At 32.4% G+C, this 14674-nt stretch overlaps 1 protein-coding gene across 1 annotated transcript; it reads right to left on the minus strand.

Moving 5' to 3' along the window:
- Positions 1 to 89: 89 nt before the first annotated feature.
- On the minus strand, positions 90 to 9468 carry LOC145935857 (high affinity nerve growth factor receptor). The gene is made up of 9 exons (XM_083037537.1): positions 8690 to 9468; positions 3751 to 3954; positions 3093 to 3193; positions 2810 to 2950; positions 2361 to 2523; positions 1791 to 2071; positions 1454 to 1627; positions 1155 to 1313; positions 90 to 1072 (listed from the first exon to the last, which is right to left on the minus strand). Exons 1-9 carry the CDS (start codon positions 8745 to 8747, stop codon positions 770 to 772), a joined length of 1584 nt encoding a protein of 527 aa, XP_082893663.1. The 5' UTR covers positions 8748 to 9468; the 3' UTR covers positions 90 to 769.
- Between the last annotated feature and the right edge of the window lie 5206 nt (positions 9469 to 14674).

A 14674-nucleotide genomic window follows, 5' to 3' on the forward strand; every position in this document is an offset into this window, starting at 1 on the left:
AAATATTTTGCATATTTAATTGATTAAATAATAAGTCTCACATTAATATATATGTTTATCATGTTACTCTACAGACTTATTAAATTATCGGACTTACAATATTATTAATATTACACTTCAAAAATATTAATAAAATCTAACATATACATATATATATATATATATATATATATCTATAAACATTAATACTATCTCGTGAGTGCGCACACGTTTAGAAGCATTAATATTCACAAGCTTTACACATTTTTTTTATATGTAAAAGACATAATTTACTAACACTAACAACGATTATTATTACGATGATTTTTGTTGAATAGTACAACCATTTATTTTTGTATCACGATATAGTTTAGGCTGTTCACAGTATGTTAATTTTTTTAGCGGGACTGCTGAAATATATTCGTAATTTTTTAATAAATTTTAAGTTAAACTTTTTAAAAATGTTTGAAAAATAAAATATATCGTATAAAAATTTTGTTTTTTATACAGATTGATCTTTACACAAATATCTGTGCGTAGCATATTATTTGCTACGTTATTATTTCGACAGATAATGAAATGGACCACGTGCTTTCATAATTTCTTAGCTAATGATACAACGAACTGTGTGACTGCTTCACACGCAATCGAAGTATTACATATCCTTACTTCACTCGAAGAGTTCAAGTCATATTTCTTCGGCATTTCATTTTGCTTCGCATTCGCGCGCACATTTGGAAAGTTGCGGTTCAGAGACAATGTTATTGTCTTCATTGTCATAAATACGCTATTAATTGGATAGAGCTGGAAGAGCTTGCAGATATTCGCGAGGACTTGTGGGTGCCGGAAGCAAGTAACCATCTGGATCCAAGACATCCGGAGTACGTACTGTCACAGGGCCCTGCGGCGGTCTGGGCAACGATCCTTGCTGGATCAATTTACTCTGCGCCTTCTCTAGCCTGTCCAGGATGTCGGGAAACTTGATTCGTTCCCGCGGTTCCGTCTTCCAGCAGTCGCGCATTATTTGGCAAACGACAGGCGGACATTCATCCGGCGTGAGAAGCATGATGCCTTGTAGTATAAGTTTTACAACCTATGTGTTGTAAAAAGATATAAAAAATATAGAAAATAATATATAAAATTAAAATAGAGCTATTGGAAGCTGCATCACTGACCTCTTCGTTAGTGTGACCGTAATAAGGTTGCTTGCCAAATGAGAATACTTCCCAGAGGACGACGCCGAAACTCCAGATATCGGTCTCCAAGGTGAACCTTCCGTACATTACGCTTTCCGGTGACATCCAACGAACCGGAAGTAAACGCGATCCTCCAATCTAAGGAGCATATTAATTGCGATACGATAATTTACATCAAAGATATGACATTATAAAGGGATGATGCGCGTCGAGAGCTTTCCTCTCTTCTACGCATAAAAAAAAAATTTGTTTTACGTAACACTTGAATAAATTTGTACCTTGTAATAGTCGCAGGTGTAGATGTCTCGCGACATGCCGAAATCAGCGATTTTCACCACTAAGTCCGAACCCACGAGACAATTTCGACAGGCCAGATCGCGATGAACGAATCTTTGCGCCGACAAGTAAGACATGCCGGCTGCTATTTGTATCGAGATCCAATGCAGCGAATTCTATATAAGCAAACGGTATTTTATCTCTAAATTATTTCTGTCAATTAAAAAAATTGCGCTGACTGCATTCGCAATAATAAAATAAATTTAATATCGTATGTGCGATAACGAAAGAGTTAAGAAACGGTGTATTTCGGATATAAAAATATTGTTGATATTATACCTTCGTTAATGGTTGCACGTCAGGTTTCGACAATCTAAATTGCGGAGAATTTGCCCTTAGCACTTCGGCGAGATCGCCGTACGGCATGTATTCGAACACCATCCACGGATTATTCGCTGCATCCCGAAGCACCATTCCTTTAAGGGACAAGATGTTCGTATGACTGAACGTGGACATGATGTCCACTTCTCGCATAAAGTCCTGTTCGGCCTCGGGCGTGGCGGTGTCTTTCAAGACCTTTATAGCGACAATCTCCTTCGTGTCTCCGTTATGCCATTCACCTGTAAAATATTTTTATTTCCGAGAAATCTGACGTTATTTAATAACTCGGTGAGACTTGTTTATATAGTCATAAAAAAATTAATTAAAAATATTAATATTCGGAGAATATTAATTGAAAATATTATAATAACATTTAATATTAATAACGTAGAATATTAATAGCATTTTGTGACGGTAAAAATTTCTTTAATTATTGAAAAAAAAGATTAGAATATTTTTATGAATTTTTTAAAATTCTTTTCTTCTATATTATGTATTTCTATTTATTCAATTTAAATGATTTTGTACCTTTGTAGACCTTTCCAAAGCATCCTTCCCCGATGTCATGTAGAAATATGAGGCTCTCCCGTTGCATGATCGGGACCCCCGGAGAAGTGCAGGTAAAATATTGAGGATTAGGCGTATATTTATGCGCTAATAATAACCCTTTCTTTAGATTTATCGGAGTCCCCTAATAAGATACATCGAGAGCGAGACATTATTATTAATTATCAAAGAATATTAAATGCGCGTTATCAATTTTAAGATGCATTATCTTGCATAATAAATAGTGAATGTAAAAGCTAAGATGATAGGAAATTATTTCAGGAAATTAAATTCAAAATAGCAAAGTATAATATAGCTTGAAGATATAATTATTTGAAGGCAAAATTTAATCTCAAAAATACATGAGGATAACATATATACATTTCAGGATAAACGTAATTTTAATGAAAGATTGAAAAAAAATAACTTACATTTAAAGGATTCCTCTGAGATTTAACGCTGTAACTCCGTCTTCTCACACCATACACGATACTCAATAAAAGCATTATTATCGCAACAAAAGCTATAGCTACTCCTACTATTTCAGGTACCTTGTATCTTAATTCTTCCACCTGTCGCATTTAAATAATTCTTAGGCATTATATTTGTAAGTATATATAAGACAAATGATTATTGTAAACATAAACGTGTTGTATATATACAACTTTGAGAGAGAAAGAGATTTTGCTTAATATAAAAATAATAAAAAGATACCTGCTCAGCCTCCGGAAGTCCATTATTCGTACTATTTGTAGTACCGTTGTTGTTACTCGGTGGTATAATATTGTGTATCGGACGCGCCGCATTAGAGGGAACTATACAACAAAATTATTAACTAATTACGTTAATTATTAATTGTAACATTGTAAATTTTATCTTTACTTTTATGGACGATAAATAATATTTTCGCAATTACTTAGGGTTTCATCAATTTAATCGTCTCACTACTCTAAATCATTAACACTATTATGTATCAATTGTATTAGTTATAATATTGTAAATTTTTAACACTATATATTATTAAATTTATAACACCATTGAGAGAATTTTCTCTTAGAATTTATCTTGAAAATCATGGTAATCGTGGGACAATATGGTATGGAAAGAATTTTATGAGAATTTCTACTATGCAGTTTAATCAAATTAATCAAACATATTTTATATGTTATTGTGATAGATATTATTTTTATTGTGATAAATATTAATCAGAGAAATTCTCATAAAATTCTTATCGTCCCACGATTACCATGATTTTCAGGGTAAATTCTAAGAGAAAAATCTCTCTATCTATAAATTATTAACACTATAGCATTGCTCTTTTTTTGTAACAGAGTTTTGACGAAATATAATAATTAATGAAACGCAGCTTTACCGATTACACGATTTGGACATCTTAAATCCGCAGTGGGTGGCGACAAGTCGTGAGGACACACGCATTTCGACGTGTTGTCCGGGAAGCTGCGACAGGCCGCTTCTTTTCCGCAGATGTTCGGATCATCTTTACACGCCTTGATCTCGGAACTACCGTAGATCGACGACGTTATTACGTCTGACTGTTGTTGATTGGATGCACTCACTGATAAATTTGCGATAAAATTATTTTGCATTATTCTCTACGTCCTGCGGCGGATCTACATTTTCGAAAACCTGAAGCTAATGTCTTAGTTTTCAAAAAAGTCTGATTTATAAATATATTTACTTTTATATATTTATATAATTTATATTTTATATATTTATATATAGCATTATATGTATATATCTTTATAAATTAGATTTTTTTTAAACTATAGAATGTTACCTTCAGGTTTTCAAAATGTAATATATAGTATATGTATGTTAATAATAAATAATATGTACTTATGTAAATATATATATTTATTATTAATTAATTAAAAACTCATTTATTAACAAAGTTTAGATAGCACTTATAATTTATTCTTTGGCAGTGCAAAATATATACACTGAGATTAGAAATATTAAAAGTATATAAAAATAATAATTAGATACTTAAAAAGTCGCTAGTAAAATTTTAAAATAGGAACGAAGTAAAGTCGACCCAACTAGCCAAAATTATATTTATTTAAAAAACACACAACGTTTCGACCATATGGATGTGGTCCTTATCAAGTGTAATATTCATTAGTAGAGGTGCAGCCAAATTAACGATAACGTCAACTTTTCCATAATATAGTTACAACATATTTAAATAAACATAACATAAATTCAATTTTGTCAAAACATTTGAAAGAGAGAAAAAGAGAAAACGATCCTATCGTTATGATGATTCGTCAAAAACGTTTTTGTTATGTTTATTTAAATATGTTGTAACTATATTATGGAAAAGTTGACGTTATCGTTAATTTGGCTGCACCTCTACTAATGAATATTACACTTGATAAGGACCACATCCATATGGTCGAAACGTTGTGTGTTTTTTAAATAAATATAATTTTGGCTAGTTGGGTCGACTTTACTTCGTTCCTATTTTAAAAGTATATAATACCGAAAAGTAGATAATTTTTTTAATATTATGTTGAGATTGAAACATAATCGTGCATGGAGGAGATAATATCAGTTCGATCCTATACATTATGTCATTTTTAATCGACGAATTAAATGTAATAAATCGTGTTAATGAAATGTAGTATTTTACACAATCTTTATAGAAACAAAGCGAGCGCAACATTGCAATATAAGTCTTCTCTATCTTTAATTGACATAAAAAAATTGCAAGATATTAGTCGCGTTTAAATATAAAATGTCATATTCAAAAATGAAAAATTTCAGATCCGCAACATGGATCTCCAAGTGGTTAACTCTGAAATTGAACAGCGAATGAGTTTTGTCGCGTCGGTCTTTTGCCTCCCGGCAAAAGAGATTGCCTTCGTGAGATTCGCAGGACCATCGCAAACGAACTGTAAAGGGCAGTGTGGCCGGGGAAAGAAAAAGGGCCGCATATTTGGATTGGGCATAGAAAGATAGAGACAGTGAAGGCATTCATTTGGTACTCTTGGAGAGCATGTAACGGGTCAAAGCGTTATCTCTGCGGTCAGCGCTCCCCGACAACGAGTCTCGCTATGTGTACCTATTATCGCCCCGTATATATTCCTTGCCTGCCTGCAACTATCTCCATTACCGAGATTTCCCATATTTATATGAGATCACCCGTTTCTTCCGTCGAGATCGATTCTTATATGACGCTAAAATAATTAATCGACACCCGATTCGCGAATGCAACTAAGAGAGGACCGGTGGTCCCTCTTCTTGATCGGTGTGAAAGCGATGCGTCGACCTTACTAGAGAGAAGGGCTGCTGTTGCCTTTCGAAGGGGATTCCGAACGGTGATGTGTGTAATTTAACGAGGGTTAATTCCAACTACGATACTATATACCACCGCAATCAATTACGCCGCTGCCAGATATCGTGATTTTCGCAATTTACGCGTTTATTACATTATTACTGACCTCTGCTCTCTTTGCCGTTTAATGCGCGACATAGAAAAGCACTATTGGCTCCGCCAGCTGACCCTCGATAGCATAAATATCGCGTAATAAGTAGTTAGCGGAGAATTGTTTTAGTTTATGCTTCACATTTATACACATTTCCAGTAATTATGATACAATACAACATCATAATTTACTAATTTTTAAGAACTCGACTAATCAGTTTGGTTATTAATTCTAATGGCATTTTCTTAACAAATATCAAGTCTACACCTTTTCTTAAGAATACTTTTAAAGGAGAGGCCAGTTTGTTATAATTTTAGGACTCGTTATTAAATTTTTTGTTAATAAATCCCTTAAATTATGAAAGTTAGAAAAAAGAACGAAGATCTCTCTATATATGTACATATATTATTTATGAGAACGATAGATTTTATTTATTTGTTATCGTATTCCACAAAACTTTACGCGTAAGATAAGTTTTATAACTCATTTTATGACTCATTTATCAAACTAATTATCGATGCGTGACATTTTACTTAACATGTAATCGTTTCGCGAAATTAAAAAGAATATTATGATTAAATTAATGTGAAAATTTCTGAGACACTCTATTCAAGTATTCAATTAGCTAGGATATTTTGTTAGCGATTTACTAAATAAACTTGCGATTGCTTTCGGTTTAATAGAAAAAGTAACTGACAGTAATGACATTCGATCCTAATTGAATCTGATATATTGTCTTTTAACTGTTACGGTTAGTTGATGATAAATTTGGAAACTTCAATGCAACCACGTGTGCCGAGACGCGTTTATTTGCAAATCCAGTCTTTAGGCCTACAGACTACAATCGAGGCATTATATTTGCGCGAACGCCTCATCCTGGCTAAACGTCCGATTCATGAAGGGACCGAAAGAAATCGCGATAAATCGCGAGATGCTCGTAAAACAATATATAGATACAAATAAATATATACAGGACGATTTGTAACTACTGTCTGAAACGATAATCGTACATATTTCATTTTAATCACAGAGACAAAATTTCTTATGAAATGATATATCGGGAGAAATTAAATGTTTTTTTTTTACATTAAATATCTTGGTGATTAAGTCTAAAATCACAATTATACGCTCTCTCTATCGATTTTTGTGAATGTAATAGCTTATAAAAATAAAGCGTATTTTTCATTTTTTTTGTTCCCGATATGCCGATATTATTCAAATATAAAATCTATTTTATGATGATATATATAAATCCTATTTAATCATCAAAATAACAAATTTTAGTATGTAAATTTTAACTAAATATTAAAAGTTTGTCATATATATGTATATATATAATGAAATTTTTATTAATAATTGTACGTACTTTAAAAAATAAAGTTATTGTTGAAATTTAAATTTTATTATAAGAATAAATTATTGGAAAAATGTATATATTAAAAGACACTATATTATAGATAGAATGAGTTAATATTCAAAATAACAATATAAAAATTGTCAATATTAGAGACATTCTACTTATTAGTATTGTGAACGTATATAACGCCTGCGGTTATCATCTTGAACCGAATTTATCGAAAAGGTTGAAGGTACCCAATATTACAGATAACGACAGAGGGCAAAAAAACAAGGTTGGTTTCTGATTTCTTTCCAGAAAACCATCTGTTTGTTCGACAAAATACATATAGATAAGTTTAGTCTTTAGTCAATTATGTTTTAATCTTGTTAAGTTAGTTTTTATATCGATTTTTTCTTACTTTAATGTGATAATCTATGCATATTTTTCCTTTTAATATATACATATAAATGTATAGTTATACATATGTATATATGCGCGCACATTAGTCAAATATATACATAACACTAAAAATACAGTAGCATTTATAAATAAATTAGTGCTAACGTAGATAGAATTTCTTTAATATTTATCTAATATTTGGAAACAACCTTAATTGCATCAATGATTAATTGCGAATTATATTTTCATGCTGTTTATATCTATTTACAATATCTATATTTCAGATTAGTAATTTTTTTAAATTCATATAAAATGTTAAATTTTAGAGGAAAATCAAAGGTCTCTACAGATACAATCATCACGATTCATCATTGAATTATGACTCCATTTATTCCTGGAATATTGCTAGGAATATTGTTAGATAGATAGACAGAAAAAAAGAGAAAAAAATGTGTCAATTTGTCATATCAAAATGTAATATAAAATAACAAAATTATTATTTGTTTTAGTATTTCATGAAATTTTAATATAACTTTCATCAATTTAACAATTTCTTATAATTACAACATTAAATATAATTTGTAAAATAGTCATATCGTTATCGTTACTTATATAGTATAATAAATAAATTCTTGGTAGTTTATGTAATAGAACTTAATTGAATTTGATACAAATTAGATGACTCTTGTTTATTCCACGAACCTATTAACCCAATGAGACGAAGAACAAGCTACTGTGTATTCAGATTTCTCAAGAGAAGCTTTCAGGATTTCTAGCGTAAACAATACGTATATGTCAAATGAAATTTTCAAATCTTTATAAGCATTAATTTAATTTCATTAAAATATATAACGCTGTACTGTATTTATAATATATAATATTTATAATTTATAATATATAAATATATTTTTTAAAAAAGGAATTATATATATTGAATATTATGTGTTGCAGAATAACTTAATCTCTAATATCAATAAATCCCTTTCTAATATATCAGTTCCTTACATCCTTAATGTCAATAATTTACATTGCTGATTTAATATTTTTGTCGAGAAAAAAATCAACATCTTATTGATAAAAATATGATAATAATTGATAAAATTCCATCTAAAATGACATCTTACCTATTCTTGTTTCAGAAGAGGAGAGGCCTCTTTTTCTCGGCACTCTTCGTGCGTACATCGCGCGGATGTAAACGTGGTAAACACAGGTAAACACGAACGAACGAAAATCACCCTCTCTCCAGTCGAAGAAAATAATTCTCTGCACTCGTTTGCCGCACTTTGTGCTCTCTTTTTCTTTCTCTTTCTCTTTCCTTTGCTGCGAGGTGTCAATTACCACCGACACGCTAATTGCATCGGTATTATTTCGACGAGAGAGATCCTTGGTACAACCACCCCTGGAGACGCCATCGGAGCTTTGATATTTTCACAAATTTTCACAAATGGGCGGTCTTACCGAAAATCCCGAGAGATCGCCGTCGACGACTGGTCATGATAAAACATTCGTATCTCCTCACATAATACGCACTTATCACGTGACACATAATAGGACACCGAACGACCTTCGCATTTTCGTTCTCCTCTTATTTTAGCCCGATCTATTAGATTCGCGATCTATTAGATCGCTCTCAGATTCTTCGGGATTTCCATCGCCAATCTTTTCCGTAATCCTGACCGAGATCGTCCTCGAAATGACGGGTCATATTGTTTGGAGAACGGAAGTCCTTTGAGCAACGTTGCTGAGGAACGAGTTGTGGGCCTTTAAAACCTTAAGCCGGAAGCCGAAACCTCGTACAACACCCGGGGTGACTTGAAACGACGTAGGTGGAGACGAGAGACGGAGTGAGATATGTATTCTCTCTTCGATGAATGCTTAACCGAAACTGAAGACCGCCTCTTCGAGACTCCCTCGCTTTGCTACGCGCACGAAACAGCAGAGCACACGTGTATATGTGTATGTATGTGTGTGCGTACGATAGTGTGCAGGGATTTACGCGAGATTTTAACTTGGTTCATCATCGCGTCTTGTCGGCTCGACCTACGCTATCGTCAAAAAAAATGACTCACGTTTTGGGGTCCATCGTAAGTCTCCGAATTTCTTAAGCGAGGGTGCGTCTTCACCTTGCTTGCGTCTTTGGCTCGCACCTGATATCCGCCCACGTATTAGCACGAAAATTATCAAGTAGGTAACGAGTACCACTTTGAAAGTTCGAGTTAGATTATTTTGGCAATTAAAAAATTTTTTTAATTTCTGCAGATAACATTCGAAAAAGTGGTTGCTATTTTTTATCAACGAGGCACGAATAGTATTTCCGAATTATTTTATATTAAAACAAATTGTTGTCTAGTAAGAGAAATGGTGACTTTCTCTCTTTCTCTCTTCCTTTGAAAAATATAGGAGTATTTTATCTAGAAATGATAATTAAATTGTCTGCGCGAATAAATACGCGTTTACGCATGCATATCGTATCAATATACGCGTTTTCCATAACACATGCTGACGCTATCTCAGCGACTGCTTATCGTTATTTATTCTTAATCCAAGGAAACATAACATACAGATTTCATTTTTTAAATTCCTTTTTCTAAATTTGTAGCATAAAAATATACGTCGCGACTAATGAGATAAACCGAATATAGCGAATCATCTTGTGTAATCAGCAAGATCATAATAATCGCAATCAATATTTATGTAATTCAGAAATTTGATGACAACTGCTTAAGTTAGCAAGTTGAATCATCAGGTACACCTCGAATAGGAGAATATACTAACTTTAAGAGATTTTATTTATTTTTGTTGCAATTATTATATTCTCATTTTTTGTTTCATACGTTGAAAATATTTTTTTTACAATCGGACATTCTAATTAAAGAGATGTAGCAAATGAAAGAAATACAGTTTTTTATCAGTATGTGTATCATTTATCTTGCGACTTGAGCGAATAAAAAATGTAATATGCTATCATGATGAGCTTGATACGTTATTGCCTAATGAAGTGGCATCCCACTCTTTCTCTCCCTTTCTCTCTCTCTTTCTTTTTTTCTCTCTCTTACACTCATTTACTCTTAAGCGAACAACTCGACTTTTCAGCTTCCGATCATGATAAACAAGTCGACTCGATTCACGAGAACATGAAGCTTCTATACAGAAGTCATGTGCATGCTGCTGAATGTGTGTCTGCATCTCAAAAAATATGTATCATCTATAATGCATCCGATGCATTCTTGCGCTAAAGCTTACCAGAAATCATTTGTCATTCGATCTTGATTCTAACTAACATGAAATTATTGTTGAATATTCCATAGGAATATTATATGATATCGAGAATATATCAGACACATATTATGTAATATTTCACGGATATTTCTTTTGAAAGCTGAAGTCGAACAATAATATATATATATATATATATAGTTTCATGATACAAATAACAAATTTTTTATTAGCTCAACAAGATGGTGCGCAGACCAATAAAAAAATTTTCTTTCATTCATTATATTTATTTTAATTAGGATGCACTGAATAAAAAATTGTTAACTTGAAACCGTTCAACTAAATATTTTATTAACTAAACATATAAAAATATTTAAATTAAATATATAACATATTAAATCTAACAAACGTGTATTTGACTTAAATACTAATATATATGTTCAATTAACAAAATAGTAATTTAGTTGAACGGTTTAGTCAAGTTAACAATTTCTTTTCAGTATGAGTTTTATTAATTTTTAGAATACAGATTTCATGAATATTTCTTAGAGAAATGTGTCATTAGCATACTGATTGTTTACGGTTTACGGGATGAAAGAATAAGACAACATTTCGGTATGTGCGTAGTAGAGCTGTGATGAGATCCGGACCGAAATAATTTTGAAGGATTGCCATTTATACGATTGATGCTGTTCTCGATCCCGGGTCGGGATAAAGCGGGTGTTTTAACGCCGGGGATTCGGATCGTTAATAAAGCGGTTGGTTTATAGTTTTTGGAGATCAAAACACGTATCAAGTAGGCAAGAAATGAGTCGAAACACAAAAGTACGGCGGGGGATGCGGGACAGGGGAGAGATACGTTAATAGTTTCCGAAGAGGCTCTCGTCGGAATGGCGTAAGTGTTGTATATTTACACTGGCGTTACAAGCTCACACCTGGACGCAAGAATAGCGCCGGTTCCTCTTCTCTTTTTTTTTCTCCCTATTCCCCGAAGTATTTTCTCGAGCAATACGTCAGACTTTTGTTTGACAAAAGCGATCGCTCCACATTTTTGTCCCAATGCATTAATGCAGTTATTTCGGTAGCTACGCGGCTTTATCGCGGATAATAAACAATTTCAAAGCATCAAGGGATATAATAATATATCACGTTCTCATTGATGACGATTCTCAAATCGGTTGGATACTAACTAAGATGTTATTCATGTGATAACAAATTGACATTGAAAGAGATTTTTCATACAATTTTTTTAAAAGATTTTTTTAAGAGAATTTTTTTTAGTTTTAAGATTTTATTATTTAAAAAAATGTCTTACCTTAATTATCCATACATCTATAAATCTTCTTTATTATTCCAGATAGTCCACAAAGTATCCGAGATGTGTGTCTGTTGCAACTAATTTGCGAATACTTTTTTGCGATGTTATAATGAACAATTCTGCAATGATTCTGTAACAAATTAATTAATTAATTAATGAGAGATTAAATTAATTTATAAAAGAAACATTTTGTATATCGATTGGATACAAAGGCGTTATTCATGTGACAACAAATTGAAATAAATTTGTTTACACAATTTTTTTAAAAGATTCTTTTTAATTTTAACACTTTATCATTAAAAAAAATTTACCTTAATTATCCATATATCATCTATAAAATCTTCTTTATTATTTCAGATAATCTACAGAATATCCGGAGATGTGTTTGTTGCAATTTGCGAATACTTTTTTTGAAACAATGTTATGAATAATTCTGCAACGATTCTGTAAAAATTAATTAATTAATTAATGAAAGGTTAAATTAATTTATAAAAGAAAGGAACATTTTCGTATATATAGCATTACGAAGAAAGAGAGAAGACGTTACCTGAAATTGTATCAGAGGGAAGGAAGGATGTGCCCAGGGTGTCTTACACCCGTCGAACATTGCGGAATGTGTCATTTGCGTTCGATCGCGTTCCGGAGCGACATAAAGTCGGCATGCGTGCAGATGGTGGCGGCCTTAAGAGAGGGTGGTCTAAAAAAAATAAAGCACGACTAGCACGAACACTAGAGAGAGAGAGAGTTTTGTTTGTGTTTCCACGCGAGATGGGTGATTCTTAAATGACAAGAAACAACTGGGATAACTTTATATCTCGGAACAATATTCCGTGGAATCGGAAGCGGAACGGAAAGCGGGAATTTTTTTACGAGTCTGTCTCTATAAGAAATAAGGATCCGTTTCTTCTCGAGGATGAACATGTTCGATACTGTCGTGATGACAAGTCCGGAAAAACTTGAATAAAAAATATAAAGGATTGATTCTCTTTTAACAATGTAGAAATAACATATACGTTTAATTTTTGCCTATTTTATAATCTTTTTCTGGATTCTCAATATCGTATTTCGTAACGTGCTCTTTTTTATAGGTTTAGATTTTTAAAATACGCTCAGCACACACACACACACACAGAAAGAGAGATTTCCACGTTTAAAAAATATTGCAATTAAATATAAATATGCTAAATAAATATTATATTTATATAGTTAAAAAAATACTAAAAATATATATATAAAATGTATACATACAATATAAATATATTAAATACCATTTATATTATAAATATAAAGTTTGTTTTCTATTCCTGCACTGGCTGAACTGTGCACACTCTGGTGCAATAAGTTAGAGTGAGACAAAAATATGCTTGTGCAGGAATAGAAAACAATAACCTATATGCTATATATATACTCTGTAATTATACTCTCTATTAAAGATACTATAGTATACATTTTATATATATGTATATATAATATAAAATGCTCTCTCTAATAAATAAATAAAACTAAAATTACCAGAATATAATACCAAATGTCGAGTGACATGTGAATTGAAGGGAGCCAAGTAGAAATTCGAGTCGCCACCTGTCGCCATTGCAATTCTCGATTTCTCGATATATATCGAAATACAGATCGATCGACAATGTTACCAATATTAGAATTTCTCTCTAGACTCTAGTATTATGTGTGCCATGTGCCATATATCATGGAGGTAAGAAATAACAGGAGGGAAGATATACCCCCCTTGCCAGGCAAGCAGACGTAAGGGGGGAACACTAAGCGCCATATTGGTGTGGCTTATCGAAGCGCGACATTTGAAATAGTGATGAAAGCACACACAAAAAAAGGAAAAATTCATAAATAATATTTATAAATATGATATATATATATATATATATATTGTATGTATAATAGTAATATATATATTGTGCTATGCCATATAAGGCTTGTTTTTTATTCCTGCACTGGCTGAACTGTGCACACTGGTGCAATAAGTTAGAGTGAGACAAAATATACTTTATTGTCTCATTCTAACTTATTGCATCAGTTCAGGAATAGAAAACAAGCCTATTGTAAGCGAATCTGTATGTATTTAGTAGCATGGGCATTTTGTTTTATAATATTTTATAACTTTTATATCTTTTTAAAACAAAATTAATGTGAGATCCGATTTATTCGCGAAACGTGTTTCTCACTTACTTGGTTCAGTTAGGTTAGATAAGATGAAAAAAAAATACAAAACGCCATATTACTGTGGCCAACCAATCACATTTGATGTTGTTACCCCCCCTCCCCCTACTTAAAAGGCTTTACACTCCCTCCTGTTATTTCCTTAGAACATATATACATGGAAGGGGAATGCCTTTGTTCTCGACAGAAAAACCATGTCCGGAGGAAGTGAGACAGAAAATATGGTTGCCTCTCTCTCATGCTTAAGTAGCCGCGCATGCGCACTTTCGAGCAATAAGCGACGAGAGAGAGGCAATCATGGTTGCCTCTCTCTCGTCGCTTATTGCTCGAAAGTGCGCATGCGCGGCTACTTAAGCACGAGAGAGAGGCACCGATGATTTTCTTTCTC

This window comes from Prenolepis imparis, unplaced genomic scaffold (assembly GCF_030444845.1).
Source record: "Prenolepis imparis isolate NDT839.2.m4 unplaced genomic scaffold, iyPreImpa1.0 SCAF_5, whole genome shotgun sequence".
NCBI classification, from domain to species: domain Eukaryota; kingdom Metazoa; phylum Arthropoda; class Insecta; order Hymenoptera; family Formicidae; genus Prenolepis; species Prenolepis imparis.